At 44.5% G+C, this 14662-nt stretch overlaps 1 protein-coding gene across 2 annotated transcripts in view; it reads right to left on the reverse strand.

Annotated features, from left to right (window-relative positions):
- Window positions 1–14353, reverse strand: part of SCUBE1 (signal peptide, CUB domain and EGF like domain containing 1) — a 195440-nt gene extending 181087 nt beyond the window's left edge. Inside the window, exons 1-2 of one of the 2 annotated variants that reach the window (XM_060275195.2) lie at window positions 14177–14353; window positions 9592–9714 (exon numbers count right to left, since the gene is read on the reverse strand). In XM_060275195.2, coding sequence (XP_060131178.2) covers window positions 9592–9714; window positions 14177–14267 — 214 coding nt within the window. In that variant the 5' untranslated portion in view covers window positions 14268–14353. The remainder of the gene's footprint in view (window positions 1–9591; window positions 9715–14176) is intronic. The other variant, XM_035137812.3, reaches the window with a different exon arrangement.
- Window positions 14354–14662: the final 309 nt, after the last annotated feature.

Genomic DNA, 14662 nt, shown 5'->3' on the forward strand with positions numbered 1-14662 from the left:
AATCCATGCTCTTTTCTGGAGACCAAGCTGAACTCTTGACTCATTCCCTGTAGTGAAACATTGTAGAATTCCCAAGTTCAGGTCAACAACTCTGGGGAACCTTTCCTAAAAAAGGTCAACAACTTTGTGGTCCCTCCCCCCTAAAAAGGTTGACAACTCTGGGAAACTGGGGGGGGGGGACGGAGGGATCTTTGCACCATAGTGCCAGATATGCTTAAGACGGCCCTGAGAACCTGCAGCCACTGTTGCAACCGCAAAGATGTTGGGGTATTTATTTCAGCAATTCATCATCAGGAAACGGGGACAAGGTGGACTACTGCAAATCTGTTGAAGGCTTGTTTTGCAGAGAGAAAATTCTCCCTCCAGGAAGGTTATACACCTATATATGCACCCTTTAAACATCACTCAGGATCCACAACAGAACACAATGGGCAGCAGAAAAGAAGCTTTGGGCCAGTCATACTATTTTGCATCTTCATAGTTTTTAGATGGAAAATGGGAAACAAACCAGAAAGCCATATGGAACAATCCTGCTCAGTCAGACAGTATGATTCATTTACAGAAGTTCTGGCTTAAAGGCATTTAAGTACCTACTTGGAATGGCACGCCGAATGAATTCTTTTGTGCTTTCGGAGGTATAACCACAACTTACAAAACGGTTCTAAAGTGTCTGTGTCTTAAAATACAGCATTAAGCAGAAATCAATACTGCCATGCAATTTTCGTCTGTGGTTTGGTAAACCATCCTCCTGGCCGCAATTTTAGTCTTCGCCCAGTCCTGCCAGCTTGCCTTGTGACCTTCTCTCCTTGCTCCTCCACGTACATTTTAAGAAGGCAAGAAGAGCCTGCTAGGTCCGGCCAATGGCCCATCTAGACCAGAATCCTGTAGCCACAGTGACCAACCAGATGTCAATGGGAAACCAGCAAGCAGGATTCGAGCGCTAGAGCAGCACTCGCCCCTCCTGGGGTTTCCAGCAACTGGTATTTCAGAGCATTGCTGCCTTCATCAAAAGGATTGCAGGAACACACTTGAGAATATCATTTCTCTTCAAATTAATGCTGAAATCCTATGCACACTTATCTGCAAATAAGTCCCCCCCCCAAAAAAAAAAAACCTGCGCTATTTTTATAGGGTGACTCCCATAGGGGGACAGAGAAGAAACAAAGGGTTTGCAATCACATAAGATTCAGACTGCATCAGTTTTCCCACATGCACACTGATTGAAATGTATGGCACAGGTTCTGGAAGAGATTTTTAAAGGAAGTTCTGGAAGAGACTTTTAAACCCTTCTCTCCCAGACATTCTATGTGGAATGATGCAAAAACACTGAGCTTCCTAGAGGGTTCGTATGAGGACCTTTGGGTGGAAGATGCCTTTGGGCAGAGAGCAGGGAGGGGAGATGGGAGATCTGGCCTTCACAGTAGGATTGGGCTGCACATGCTTTAACATAATCAAAAGTTATTTTTTGATTTGACAGAGATTGTTTGCTATTGGTTTATAAACCTTGTTCACATTAACAATGGCTTACAGACCCAGTATGGTTCCCCTTTATCACATACACAGCCCAACAAGACAATGACAAAAATCCACCAACAGCACCATAGAATCAACTCTATCCACCATAGAATCAACTCTGATTCTATGATTCTATGACAGTAAGAGCTGTTCGGCAGTGGAATTTGCTGCCAAGGAGTGTGGTGGAGTCTCCTTCTTTGGAGGTCTTTAAGCAGAGGCTTGACAGCCATCTGTCAGGAATGCTTTGATGGTGTTTCCTGCTTGGCAGGGGGTTGGACTGGATGGCCCTTGTGGTCTCTTCCAACTCTGATTCTATGATTCTATGACAGCATACGAATCAATATGGTTAACCTGACCCAAAACACTCACCCACCCCACTCACACACAAAACAAAGACTACCACAGCCAACCACAAAGGAACAACCATATCCTAGACCAACCCCAACATCTCTCACCATCAAAAGAAAACAAGTGAACAGTAGAGAACCTGCACGAGCGACGCTGACAGAACCCCCACCCACCCACCCCACCCTCCCCCATCTACTTTCCTTCCCCTCTCCTCACCAATGTCTCAACAAATGAAACTGATATGTAAAAATGCTAAGAGAGACACTGCACATATCCTTGTAAACCAAGAAAACCCTTAATAAAAATTATTTGAAAACAAAACAATGGCTTACAGACATGTGTGAACCCAGCTACATACAAAATGTTTTTGCCTGGCACCTAAATATATGCAACAAAGGTGGGGAGAACATTCCACAAACAGGGAGCCACCGCAGAAAAGCTCTGTTCTCATGTTGCCCCCCTCCGGACCTCTCAGGGAGGGTGCACATGAAGAAGGGCTTCAGATAATTGTTGCAGCGTCCTGGTTGTGGAGAGGCAGTCCATGAGGTATTGCAGTTCTGAGCTGTATAATTCTTTGAATTGGGCCCAAAAACTGATTGGCAGCCAGTGCAGTTGGGCTAGGATTGGTGTTATGTACATCTTCACTAGCTGAAATTTCTGAATTGTCTTCTGTAACGTGTTGGAGTCATCTAATTAACACAAAGCTGATACATCTCACACACACGTGCAACAAAATCCCTGGAAGGCTATTAAAAATCAAGATTTCAGATATAGAATGTGTTCAAGTTTGCTCAACTTCTCTTACCTATTCACTAGCCGATGCTAAATGCCATCCCGCATGAAAGTTTAAAATTAGTCATGCAAATTCCATTTCATACATAAGATTTCTGCAGGGTAATCTCTTACTTTAAATCCTCACAGAGCCCTCTTATTTTGAGTAAGCCAAGGTATGTTGGGACAGAAATGAAGGTATGCATTAAATAAGCATGGATTGCAGCCAGGTCTACCATTAAACAGAAATCAACTTCTAAAATATGGGTAGTTTTGAGATGCAAGGAATCTTTTGATGTGGCCAGCCAGCCCACTGCTCAACGCTGGGGACACAGCCTCATGTAGCTATTGCCTTAAATAGGTTTTCCCAGAGTGTAGAATTCATTCCTTTGAAGACACTGGGGTGAGGTGGGTGGGTAAGCAAGACTGCATAAATATTCTACCTTTGTTCTCTGTGAGAGAGGGTAGCAGGCTCCCAAAGAACAGAAGTTCCAAGATTCTTAAACACGGAGAAGTAGACATTAAAAAAAATATGTCTTGTCAAGACAGAAATAATGACCACAAAAATGTTGTACAAGGGCACTTGATCAAACATTTTCAGTGGATTTGGAGAATATGAAGTTCCCCAAAAAATTATTCAAGCAAGCAATCCTCAGGTCTTTAATCTTTTTAATAGACTGATCTTATATTGTGCTAAACATTTCAATACAGTTTCAGCCTCTGAGGGGAAAGACATTTATAGATGCACTAACTGCATTTACAAGCAAAGAAAAGCCACGTGTCGTATTTACAAGGCAGTGTCGTGTGGCACCCTTGATATTAGTGTTTGCCAACAGGCAGATAAATCTGTGTAAAAGGTGCTTGGGAAGGGAACTCGTACACAGTCTGATATAGTAATTTATGAAGCACCTATAAATAAAGATACAAAGATCTTGAACAAATCTTAAGATTATCGATTTAGGTTCTGGTGCGGCTGAACACTAAATTTGCCAAAAACATTGAATTCAGAATTGAAGCAGTAGGAAACTCAATAAACAGAACTAGCTGTGGTGAGGGGTGGGAGAACAGGAGTCTGGCCAGGGGGCAAAGTCCATTATCTCCCCCACAGCCTGTTCTGTCCACCTTACCAAAATTGTGAAAAATTACCATCATAGCAGTCAAATGCAAAAGGTAACAAGATTTCATCCCCAAGAAGAATATTGGCTGGGAATGCCTAACAAGCTACTAATGAGAAAATACCAAAGAGCAGATAGCCCTAACATCTGCTGTCCTCTTTAAATTTGTCTACATGGTTTTCAGACTCGGTGAAATCCAAATATGGTTGTACAATAACTGCTGAAACTCTCATCATAACCACCACTCAAATGACAACAGCAAAACTTACTGTCAAACCATATGGCCTACTCGGAGCCAGCACAACGCGCTCCTTCTCTGAAGCCGAGAGATCAGAAACATATTCCTTCCCCTCTCCATAGGGAATTCCCAGTGCACATCTCAACATGTGCCTATAATCACAACTACAGTGGTACCTTGGTTTGCAACTGTTTTGGATTACAACCGTTTTGGATTACAACCACGTCAAACCCGGAAGTGTGTGTCCCTTTTTGGGGGATTACAACCCATTTCTTTATTATAACCCTTATTGGGGGGAGGCCCTATTGGCGAAAGCGTGCCTTGGGTTGTAACCTGTTTTGGTTTGTAAACAACCTGACCTCTGGAATGGATTATGGTTGTAAACCAAGGTACCACTGTAACACCAACAATAACCAGGTTTACAAACACACAAAGCGTTCTTTGCACCTCTATCTGCGGCGGTTTCCCCATAGGAGGAAGAAAAGAACCAACAGGAAAATCCAATGGCTCTTGCACCAGTGTAAAGCCCAACCCATTCTCACTTACATTGGTGCAAGTGTGGCTGCATCATCCTAAAAGTTATCTCTCCTTCCTGCCTCATCAAACGCATGCTGCCACAACTGGTACCTCTCAAACACTGTCCTCCACCAGCTTTCGCTAATCTTGCCCCTTAAGCGCACAACTTACCTGGTGATGGTCCATTTTGCACTATGGTCTACAGGTCATGCAGTGCAGACTTTCAAGACTACTGGCTACTGTTAAGCCCAAAGAGGAAACAGGCAAACACCTGAAACCATATGGTATCATTGTTTGGGGTTTTTGTGGGATCAGGGGTGAAAGAAAGCAGGCTAAGCACTTCCCCCGTTGCCGACTGAAAACATTGCCCCGCAGTGCCAGACCCAGACCTTGGCTTGCACTTGTCCTAGCCAGCAAGGAACTCCAAAAAGTAATTCCAGCAGCTGCAGTTCGTCTGCCTTTGATCGTCTTTTTGAAGATGATGCACTGTTAGTTCTCTCTCCATTCAGAAATATATCCCAGGGCAGGTCCCAGTTATTTCTTCAGAGCCTGTAGGTTCCTCATCCTTCCTTCTCCAGCCAGCCTTCTCTCAATTTATAGCAGCTGCAGCATATAAGGTCAAAGATTCTCCCAGACTGACAGCTCCTAACAGCTCGGCAGAATGAACTGGGGAGGCTGAAGGCCACACAAGGCCTCCAGAGGAACTGAAAGACAGCTGGTGCCCTCAATCTCTTCCAATATTGCCAGCTCGACCGAAATCTTCACGGATCTACCAAAATATATGCTGATCCAACTCCATACCTGAAAACCTCTGAAGCAAGATTCAATGAAGCGGGGTGCTAAGCTCCTCTCCCCCTTGCAGGCTGGGTGAGGGGGGGGGGTCTCCCTACCTCTCCATTAAACCTTGCTGCAGATGAGGGAGTTATCACTTCGCCAAGCAGGCAGCTAAACCGATGGACGAAGACTCTCCCCACTCCCCCATTAAGCCTTGCTGTGGGCACATGTAATAAGGGCAGGTGTTTTGCCTTTGCAGGTTTCTAAACCGTCAGGCAAAGGGTCCCCATCCCTCCGTTAAACCTCACTGCTCTCCTTTCTTACAAATAATCAAAACAAATCTTTCTGGACTTCTGTAACTATTGGATGAAGACCAGAGGCCATGCAGTCTCTTGGCAGCATCAATAAACTACGTATAAACAACTGAATTGTACAGATTTGCTCTTTTGTTATTGTAATTCACTGAATCCAACAGGAAAAATATCCCATGTATTCTTCTTTCTTCCACAAATAGCCATAATTTTGAAAGGAGATACTAAAACGAGTTTTGGAAATAATACACAGTCTCATTTTCAAGGCTTAATCGGTTTTTGAAAACTAGAAAGAATTGTTTTTAGCCTACATTTGGGGTGGGAGGGGGGCAAGGATGGAGCGAGAATTAAGCCAAACCTTTACTAGAACAAACGTCTTCCTTAATATACACTGCAACATAGGAGTACTCTGTAACATAGGGGCAAACTGTAGAGGGGCAGAGACCCCTTCAATATTTTCTTCCTTGCCCACCCTCCTTCCTGCCTCCCTCCCTCGTTCTGCTGCCCTCCCCCTTAGCTAGGTGCCACCCTTTGTTTCCAGTCTGTCTCCAGGAGGAGCAAAGGGGGTACAGCATGTACAGGTCCACCCCCTGCCTCCCTGCCTGCCCACCCGCTCCCTCCATGTGGCTTGTCATGCAGCAGCCCAGCAGGATCACACGAGTCAGCAGAGCCGACTTCCTTCGACGGCAAGGACAGCAGACCCATCGGGGGCCACCCCCCAAAAACTACTGCAGTGGTAGCAGGCATTGGGGAGGTGGGGTGCTTGGCTGGGGGAAGGCAGCTGACCACTCGAGGTCAAGTTGGTGCCGCTGCTCTGTAAAGTAATCTACAGGATAGAAACTACATCAGGGGTCAGCCAGGTTTATGTTGCCTGGGCCAGATCGGTCCCGCGGAGATCCCTCCATGGGCCGGATCGCGCGCACGCCTGCAATTTTTGCTGCCTGTGTATGTGCAGATGTGATTTTCGGCGCTGCAGAAGCGAGTCCCCGCACTGCACCGCTTTAGCACAGTGCACGAGTGGGCAGCTCAGTTCAGGGGCAGCTGGTGGGCCAGTCAAACGACCTCCACGGGCCGCTTCCAGTCCATGGGCCTTAGGTTGCTGACCCCTGAACTACATACTTAGGAAGACTATGCATTTTGCAGTACGGAGTGTACACTTACAGTAACAGAAAACCACAGCCAATGTAAGCTCCCTGAGCAAACCTGCATGATACATGCATGATCGTTTCACTTTACATTTTTGATTTCTCTAAAACCAATGTTTGGAGAGGACAAAATTCTCCATTAGCATCCTGCTCCAGATCAGCTTGAAGGAAGCCTATTCCGTTATGCCCCAGCTGAAGCTTGAACTATACCAACTGCCTCTCGGGGCAGCAAGTGGAGGGCTTCTCCAGGTGGCTTGTTTATACAGCGTTCATCCTAGTTTGCTTGCACAAAGCTTATTCAGTGGTTAGACTTTGCCTGGTCTTCACTGAGCATACATCCTGAATTGTTTACGAGGCAGTTATATGACAATGAGCAATCGCCTTTAATTGCTTGCAGGACGTTTACGCATCTTCCCATTCATTGTCCGTTCATTCCATACTTTTCAATGCATCTCCTCATCGCTTTCCAAATCACAAAAAAACTGTAGATTTTTTTAAACATTGATTTCTTTTGCCAGGGCAACAAAGTGCTTTAATTCATTTTGGTACAAACCTAAGAGTTCTGGTGAAGTTGAATCCCTCTTGAAAAATACCGAGTCTGGTGGCACCCTTAGAATATTCCAGCTGTCTAATTTCTTACCACTTTTGGATTTTATGAGGAATTTCCAAGCTGCTAAGAATAAATTATTTTTTCACCTGTGCTTCTTAAACAATATTACTGAAAAGAGGGCCAGGTGTGAATCTGACACTTTCCACCTGCTACCCACACCGTATGTCAGTTCAGACATGCTCGAATCTACACTGGCTCATGATTCTCCCTGCTTATCTAAAAATTCCATAAGAGTGGGACATCGGTGTTACTGTTCCTATTTATAAGAAGGTGATAAAAATCTGATCAATAGTATCTATCATGTCGTAAGCAGGTGTCAAGGTTATTTTTTTTTTCATGTGTTCAGATATTACTGAAACAGCTACTAGTAAAATCAGGACACCTGATTGCTTCTTGGTAATTTAGATGGTAATATAATAAAAAAGCTGGCTTCTTTTGTGGTAGTGTCTGTATGGGCGAAATATTTTGAAACTAACGTAGTGTATAGCTAATTGAGAAAGGAAGGTGTACTTGTCATTTGTTTAATCGTAATTTTGTTGTGTCTAAACAAATAAACCTACTTACTACTGATTTGCAGTACAAATGGTGGATTAATATTTTCACCAAGGACAAAATATGCCTGTTTTATCCCAATAGCCCACTTACTCTTGGTTTCAGTTAACGATCACAAGGATGAAATTTTGAGGATATACTTTAATCCAACTCTTGCATATATATTTTTTAAATAGCAGACGTGTCTCAGAATCCAACCCAAGATCTGCTCTAGAGGACCCCTCACCTATTCCAATTTTGTACACTGCTGCTTATGCAGGCAAAAGAAGCACCTGCAACTTTCCACACTGCATGGAGGGCCCTAGGAAGGAGACAAAACAGGCTGAGGCAGAGAAAACAGGCAGGACAGTGAAGCAATGCAAAACAATTGCTTCCAGAAGTAAATTCTATTAAGAGCACAATTTTTCTGATCCCCACCTTTAATTTTAATGAGCCTTTTCTTCTTCTTCCAAAAATAGAATGTCTTTTTGTCCTGATCAAGAGTGGGTCGTTTTGACTTTGCTTCAGAAAAATGAAAATGGCCAACACTGCTGTTGGGCATTCTCCTATGCAAAAAGCCCTCAACTTACGTAGGGGTAAGATCCAGGGATCGCACCTAAAGCCAAAACAGTGTATGATTCAAAGCACATTGGGTGCAACAGCAGGTGGGATTGCCAAAGTCGCTTTCCCTGGACATCTGCCCCCCTTTTAATTAAATAAAAATAAAATAAAATTGGCAAACACATAAAACTGAATGAGCAAGTTAAACGGATGTGAGACACAGCATTACTGCACTGGCTTTCAATACAGCAAGAAGATAATCTAGTGTAGTCAGTATTATATTAACACTAGTTTTCCTAGTGTTAATTAAAGCTTTCCTAGAAGTTAATTAAAACAAAACTATTTTACTTTATCCTACTCTATCAGCAAAGCTGTGTGCATTCTGCAGTAAAAAAAAATAAAGTTGTGACCATACAAATAACACACGTTAAGCAACTCTGCAGAATATATTTTATTTTGCAAATCTGTTGTAGTTCTGCTAGCCATGGGGGAGGTAAGAAGTACGGCAGACACCTCTCTGGTTCTGAAACTGTAGAAGGCACGGTGCTAGCCTAACTCCCTAGCCATAAAAGCTAGAAAGTGACTCTGGTATTTGTTTTTCTTCAAGAAAATAAAGTGTGTTTCTTAAGAAGCTGAAGTATGCACCCATTCTGTCCCTCGATTTCGTAGAGTGCAAAAAAGAAGAAGAAGTATCACAAAACATTCGCTCATTATTTCAGTGTATATCCCCTCTCTAATCTCACAGATTAAAAGCCTATCAATGAAGTAGTAGACCATTAGCTGGGCACTATTTCTGAGAGGTTCAACTAAGCCTCAAAAGGAAGCAAGCATATGGCAAGGAAAATTAGCCACATGATACATGCGGAACGTTGGTGTGTGCATGTCTCAGTATACACATACTACTTTTAAACAAAAGCCACCTTTGGTTTCCCAGAAGTAACTTCAGAGTGTAGGATGCTGCAGTTTAGATACAGGACAATTAACAGAAGCAGCAGGAGCTTCTTTCTAATAAACACCACAATCTGAGGATAAGCAGATGTAAATCTGCATTAATTGTTTCAGGAATTCCACTATTTACAGAAGCACCAGCAGAGTAAATAAAATGGGGTTGGGGTTGGGATACGTTTGACATAAATAAGAGAGCAGCTAACCTTACCTTCACATTGCTTTCCTTCTCCTTTATAACCTGGTTTGCAAATGCATTTGTATGACTTGGGCGTGTTTTGACAAATTGCATCGATGTGACAGTCGTCTGTCCCTTCTGTGCATTCATCAGCATCTGCATGACAGAACGTATCAAAAAGGAAAAACAAGGGATTTCATAAAAACTTTTGAGAGATTCCACTTGGAAAAGCCGTTCGACTGAGTTTGCCCCAAGCGTCACCAAAGGCAAACCCAGAATTATTTAGATGTCACCGCTGCAATATATACACCACAAACAAAAATGCAAATGCCTCTATCTAGAAAGGGAGAGCTAGGCAAAAGAAAACTTAGCCCTCGTGAACTGATTTTTTAAAAGATAACCTGGCTTTCCATGAAATAGTTGGGCAATATTTGACTAGTTGCCTTCCACTAAAAGAGAACGAAAACCCAAATCCAAACTAGGCTTCTGCCTTAGAAACACACTAACTCTACCCACATTCATCACATGAAACTGGGGGCCACTTCTTGCATTATTTTTGGCAATGAAGAATGCATAACCAAGTGCAGTACAAAATGCACGCAACTCCACCAAGCGAGACATGTGGCTGCAGCGTCTTTTAGCGGTTGTGTCCCTTTAAAATAGATGCAAGCAGAAATCGCACCAATAGGCTAGCTTAGGGCACCTGTCACCTGAAGCAGCCATCTTGCTCTTATCCAATGGTAGGGCCAGCCTTTCTAACAGGTGAATACTGCAGGCAAGTGATTGGCATCAGGACTTTGTTGAATATCTGATGAAGTGTGCATGCACACGAAAGCTCATGCCAAAATAAAAACTTAGTTGGTCTTTAAGGTGCTACTGAAGGAATTTTTTTTATTGAATATCTAGCCTATTGCTTAATGGTTCAGTTGCGTAAACATTTATTTTGCACAGTGCATTTATTCTATGACTCTGGCCTATATATGGCTTTGTTAATTATTTGGCTTGGTTGAATGACCAGGAGTTCATCCTTTTAGATTAGCTTTTGAGTAAATTCCTTGTTACATTTTCCAGCCAGTGTGGTGTGGTTTTGGTTGTTTATATGGTTCATATTATCACCACACTGATACTTTGTATAGTTTGTGAGTGATTGCATGAGCCTGTGAAACATGCCACAAAGTGACGTTTAATCCAGTTGAATAGCCTGCCCTCTATGAAGAGATGCAATGATTGCTCATACAGTGGAACCTCGGTTTATGAACACCTCGGTTTATGAATTTTCGGTTTATGAACGCCGCGGACCCATCTGGAACGGATTAATTCATTTTCCATTACTTTCAATGGGAAAGTTCGCTTCAGTTTATGAACGCTTCAGTTTATGAACAGACTTCCGGAACCAATTACACCCATGCTTCAGTTTATGAACATTTCCGTTTAAGTACTCCGCGGACCCGTCTGGAACGGATTAATCCACTTTCCATTACTTTCAATGGGAAAGTTTGCTTCAGCTTATGAACGCTTCAGTTTAAGTACTCCGCGGACTGTCTGGAACGGATTAATCCACTTTCCATTACTTTCAATGGGAAAGTTCGCTTCAGTTTATGAACGCTTCAGTTTATGAACAGACTTCCGGAACCAATTGTGTTCATAAACCGAGGTACCACTGTACTACCAAATAAGCAAGGAACGAAACTAATGTGAGCTCCTTGATTTCAATCCGTCTACTCTCAGTAGGATGTAGTCCAATCAGATATACAACTACTGTACTCAGAAGCAGGCCCCACGGAGATCCATGAAACTTACTCTGGAGTAAGTGTGCATAGCATTGTAGCCTTAAAAGGGTCAGGTGTAAAAGCCTGTTTCCGAAGGGGCCAACCGCCTTTCAAGTGAGCAGCCCTTCTGAACATTTTCCACAACTAACGGTATACAATGGATGTGTGTGTCCCCCAACTACTTTTTTTTTAAGGGATACAAAATGCTGTACCGATGCTGCTGCTGAGAAAATTAATGGAGGAAAGAGAAAAAGGAGTAAGCAGAAAGCCATCAATCCACAATCCATGCTGTTTTACAGCATTAATTCAGGCAAGGGGTCGCGGAGAGATATTGTCAAGAGAACCAGCAATCCCTGCATAAGGGGGGAGGCACTGGGAATCAACTGTCCCTTTGGAAGAACTTTGTCGTTGAGAACCAGGCCTTGGGAGACCTTGGCGCTCACGGAAGAAAGTGGCCCAAGGCTATTGATTACTGTCTAAATGTCAATCAGGCAACTCTGCCTTATAGCGAGAAGAGCCTTTAAATGGATTTCCTCATAATTTAATGCCAGAGGCCCATCTGGGGCTCTTTATCTTATTGGCTGCATAGCCTCCACCAGTAATAATGATATGGCTAACAATTAACTGCCCAAAATCATGAGCCAATAAATGTGAAGTTTTAAATTTATAATATAGGTGGCCGGGGGGGGGGGCCCACGGGGAGAGCAAAAAAAAAAAGACTCCTCTACCATCCATGTGCAGTTTGTTTCATGCCAATTAGATTAACAGATCCTAAGAAAAGGTGCACCAAAGTGAAAAAGACTTTGATTGTTAGCTTGAAATCCTAACGCTAATTGTTTCAGAAATGCTCACTCAGGCATCTCCAGCGATAAAACGAGGATTCTTCAAAGTCACAGAGGAGGGGGCTGCTAAGAGGCAGCAGGAATAATCAGATATTGTGGCCAACCACACATCAGAGAACTTTGCAAGGGGATAGGAATAAAAAGCAGAGAGAGGAACTGTTATTTCGGGCGAACCTTCTAAGAAGTAAAATTCTTAAAACACAGATATGCACACCAGCGCGGAAGGGACCTTGCTTCTAACAAAGCGCAGAAAGAGAAAGAAGTTTGCTCTCCACGACTGAAAGAGAGAGAGAGAGAGAGAGAGAGAATAGTGGCTTAATTGGTTTCTTTCTTTTGATTTATTTCAACTCCTCATGCAGTTCAGAACTAGCTGTGGGTTTTTGTTTTTTTTTAAAAGTTGGGGGTTTCAGCAAATTTTTCAGGGCACAGTTCAGATCACATACACATGCCACTATGTATTCAATCAGGCAGAGGATAAAGCAGGAGGTGGCGCTTTTGTTTCAAATGCCTAAGTTCATACTTTTGACTCATTAAAAGGGGCAAGCCGCTCTCCCATCAAGCTCAACAGAAGTGACAGCTGGGCTCCTTTCTAATGCCGTCAAAAAACTCAAACTGTGTTGAGCCCAAAGGGGACATTTCACAGCAAACCGAGGATGCCTGAGAGTCAGGCGTGTGAATGCCAATGAGTCAAATGGAAAGGGCAGATCCAACGGGGAAACTTCCTCTGCTGCACAGCTCCTGCTAGGCTGCTTAGGCATTATATTTTTAATCCCTGACCCCTCACGATTTTTAAGGGACAATGTTGGCTTGCAGGGAAAGATTAATGCAACGAGATTCCTAGGTCTGCCTTAATCTTCCTGATACTTCTGACAGCAGAACATTTAAAAAATAAGTAAAACTCCTGTGCGTTTCTGTGTGCAGGATCACTATCCCGGCTGAGCCACCTCCAAGGTCAGGGAATTCTACAGCATCTCTCTGGATCAGAAGCGATTGAATACTCAGCTCCCTGTATGATTCAGAGGGGCAGAATCACCTACCTACCTACCTACCCACCCCCCACAGAAGTTGGCTGAAAAGAGGCAAGGCCAGAGCAGTGAATCATGCAGAGAGACACTGGACAGCATCCTCCATGAGTATCTGGATGCTCACAGCAGCATTTAATTATTTAATTAAGTCATTTCTCCCAGCGCAGTAGCAAGACACAGTTCGCAAACTGCTGTTCTAGGAGCACCCTTGACTTGTAAGGCAAGGGATGGAGACAGCTGGTCCCCACATATTACATCTCCAGTTAAAATCTCACAAAACATCAACAGAACCACCACAACGCTCTAAATTTCTGCTGAGAGAGAAGGAATATATTTTTCTTGTGTGTTAACACCTACAGCTGCAGGTTCAGGCTATTTGGAAATCTACGGAGGGGCAGAGAAGAAACCCTATAGCTTTAAAATACTTGCCACATTATATTGAACCCCATACAAAGAACCCAAGTCAAAGAAGGGTCAGGCACAATATTCTAAGCCACAATAGAAGGATCCTGTGAAAATTTGGCTGGAGCAGGAGACTGGCTGGGAAGGGAGAGGAAACCCAAGGTGAAGTTAAGCAATCCTATAATTAACCTTTTTTGCGCTGCTGCTATATGGCAACTGGCTCACTTCTCTGTCTAGACAGGTTGACCCCGGACACCACGAACTGGTCGCTTTGCATCTTCCCCACTTCAGGGGAAAACAACTTTTAAGAGGAGCTGGGAGTCTGAGAGGCGCGGAACAAAGCTTTTTTTAAAAAGTCCGCCACCGAAAGCAAAAAAAAAACCCCAAATGCAACTTCTCCCTCTTGGAGAAGCCGCTTTCCCTCCGCCGCCGCCGCCGCCGCCTCTCTCCCCACCTCCAACCTGAGCCCCTCCGAAAGGACTCGGTGCGCCGAAGGAGAGCGAGAAAGAGGGGAAGGAGAGAGGGAGGGGAGGAGGAGGAGAAGAAGGAGAAGAAGGATCCTCTGTCTGTCCGCCCTTACCTGGGACCCCGTTGCCGGCGGCGAACCTGCGCGGCGGGTGCAGGAAGGCGAGCGCCAAGCACAAGTGCCACGCCAAGCCAACAGTCCCCATGGCAAGGATGCGACCCGGCGCGCCTTTGCCCAGGCGCTGCTGGCCGACTCGCAGCCGCAGGGACGGACGCGCCCACAGCCCCCCGCTGATTCGCGGGGGGACCGCGCGGTGGGCGGGACGGACGGGCAGCGAGGCCAATCGCCCGGCCGGCTCCGGGAGGGGGCAGCGCGCGGGGGGGGGGAAGGGGAGGGGCGCCGGCTCAGGATATCCAACTCCGCGCAGCGCCTGGGAGGGCAGAGAGGCGAGAGGCCAGGCTTAGCATCCCAAGGGGGTCCTGCGACCTTCTTCTTTTTTTGGCACCCCTTCCCCCCCCCCACTGAAAGCCTGGAGAGGAAAATGTTTTTTCTGATAACGCCCTGATGAAAAGTTAGGTGACCTTGTTGCTCAGTTGGCTC

The sequence above is a fragment of the Zootoca vivipara genome, chromosome 5 (genome assembly GCF_965207765.1).
Source record: "Zootoca vivipara chromosome 5, rZooViv2.hap1.1, whole genome shotgun sequence".
NCBI classification, from domain to species: domain Eukaryota; kingdom Metazoa; phylum Chordata; class Lepidosauria; order Squamata; family Lacertidae; genus Zootoca; species Zootoca vivipara.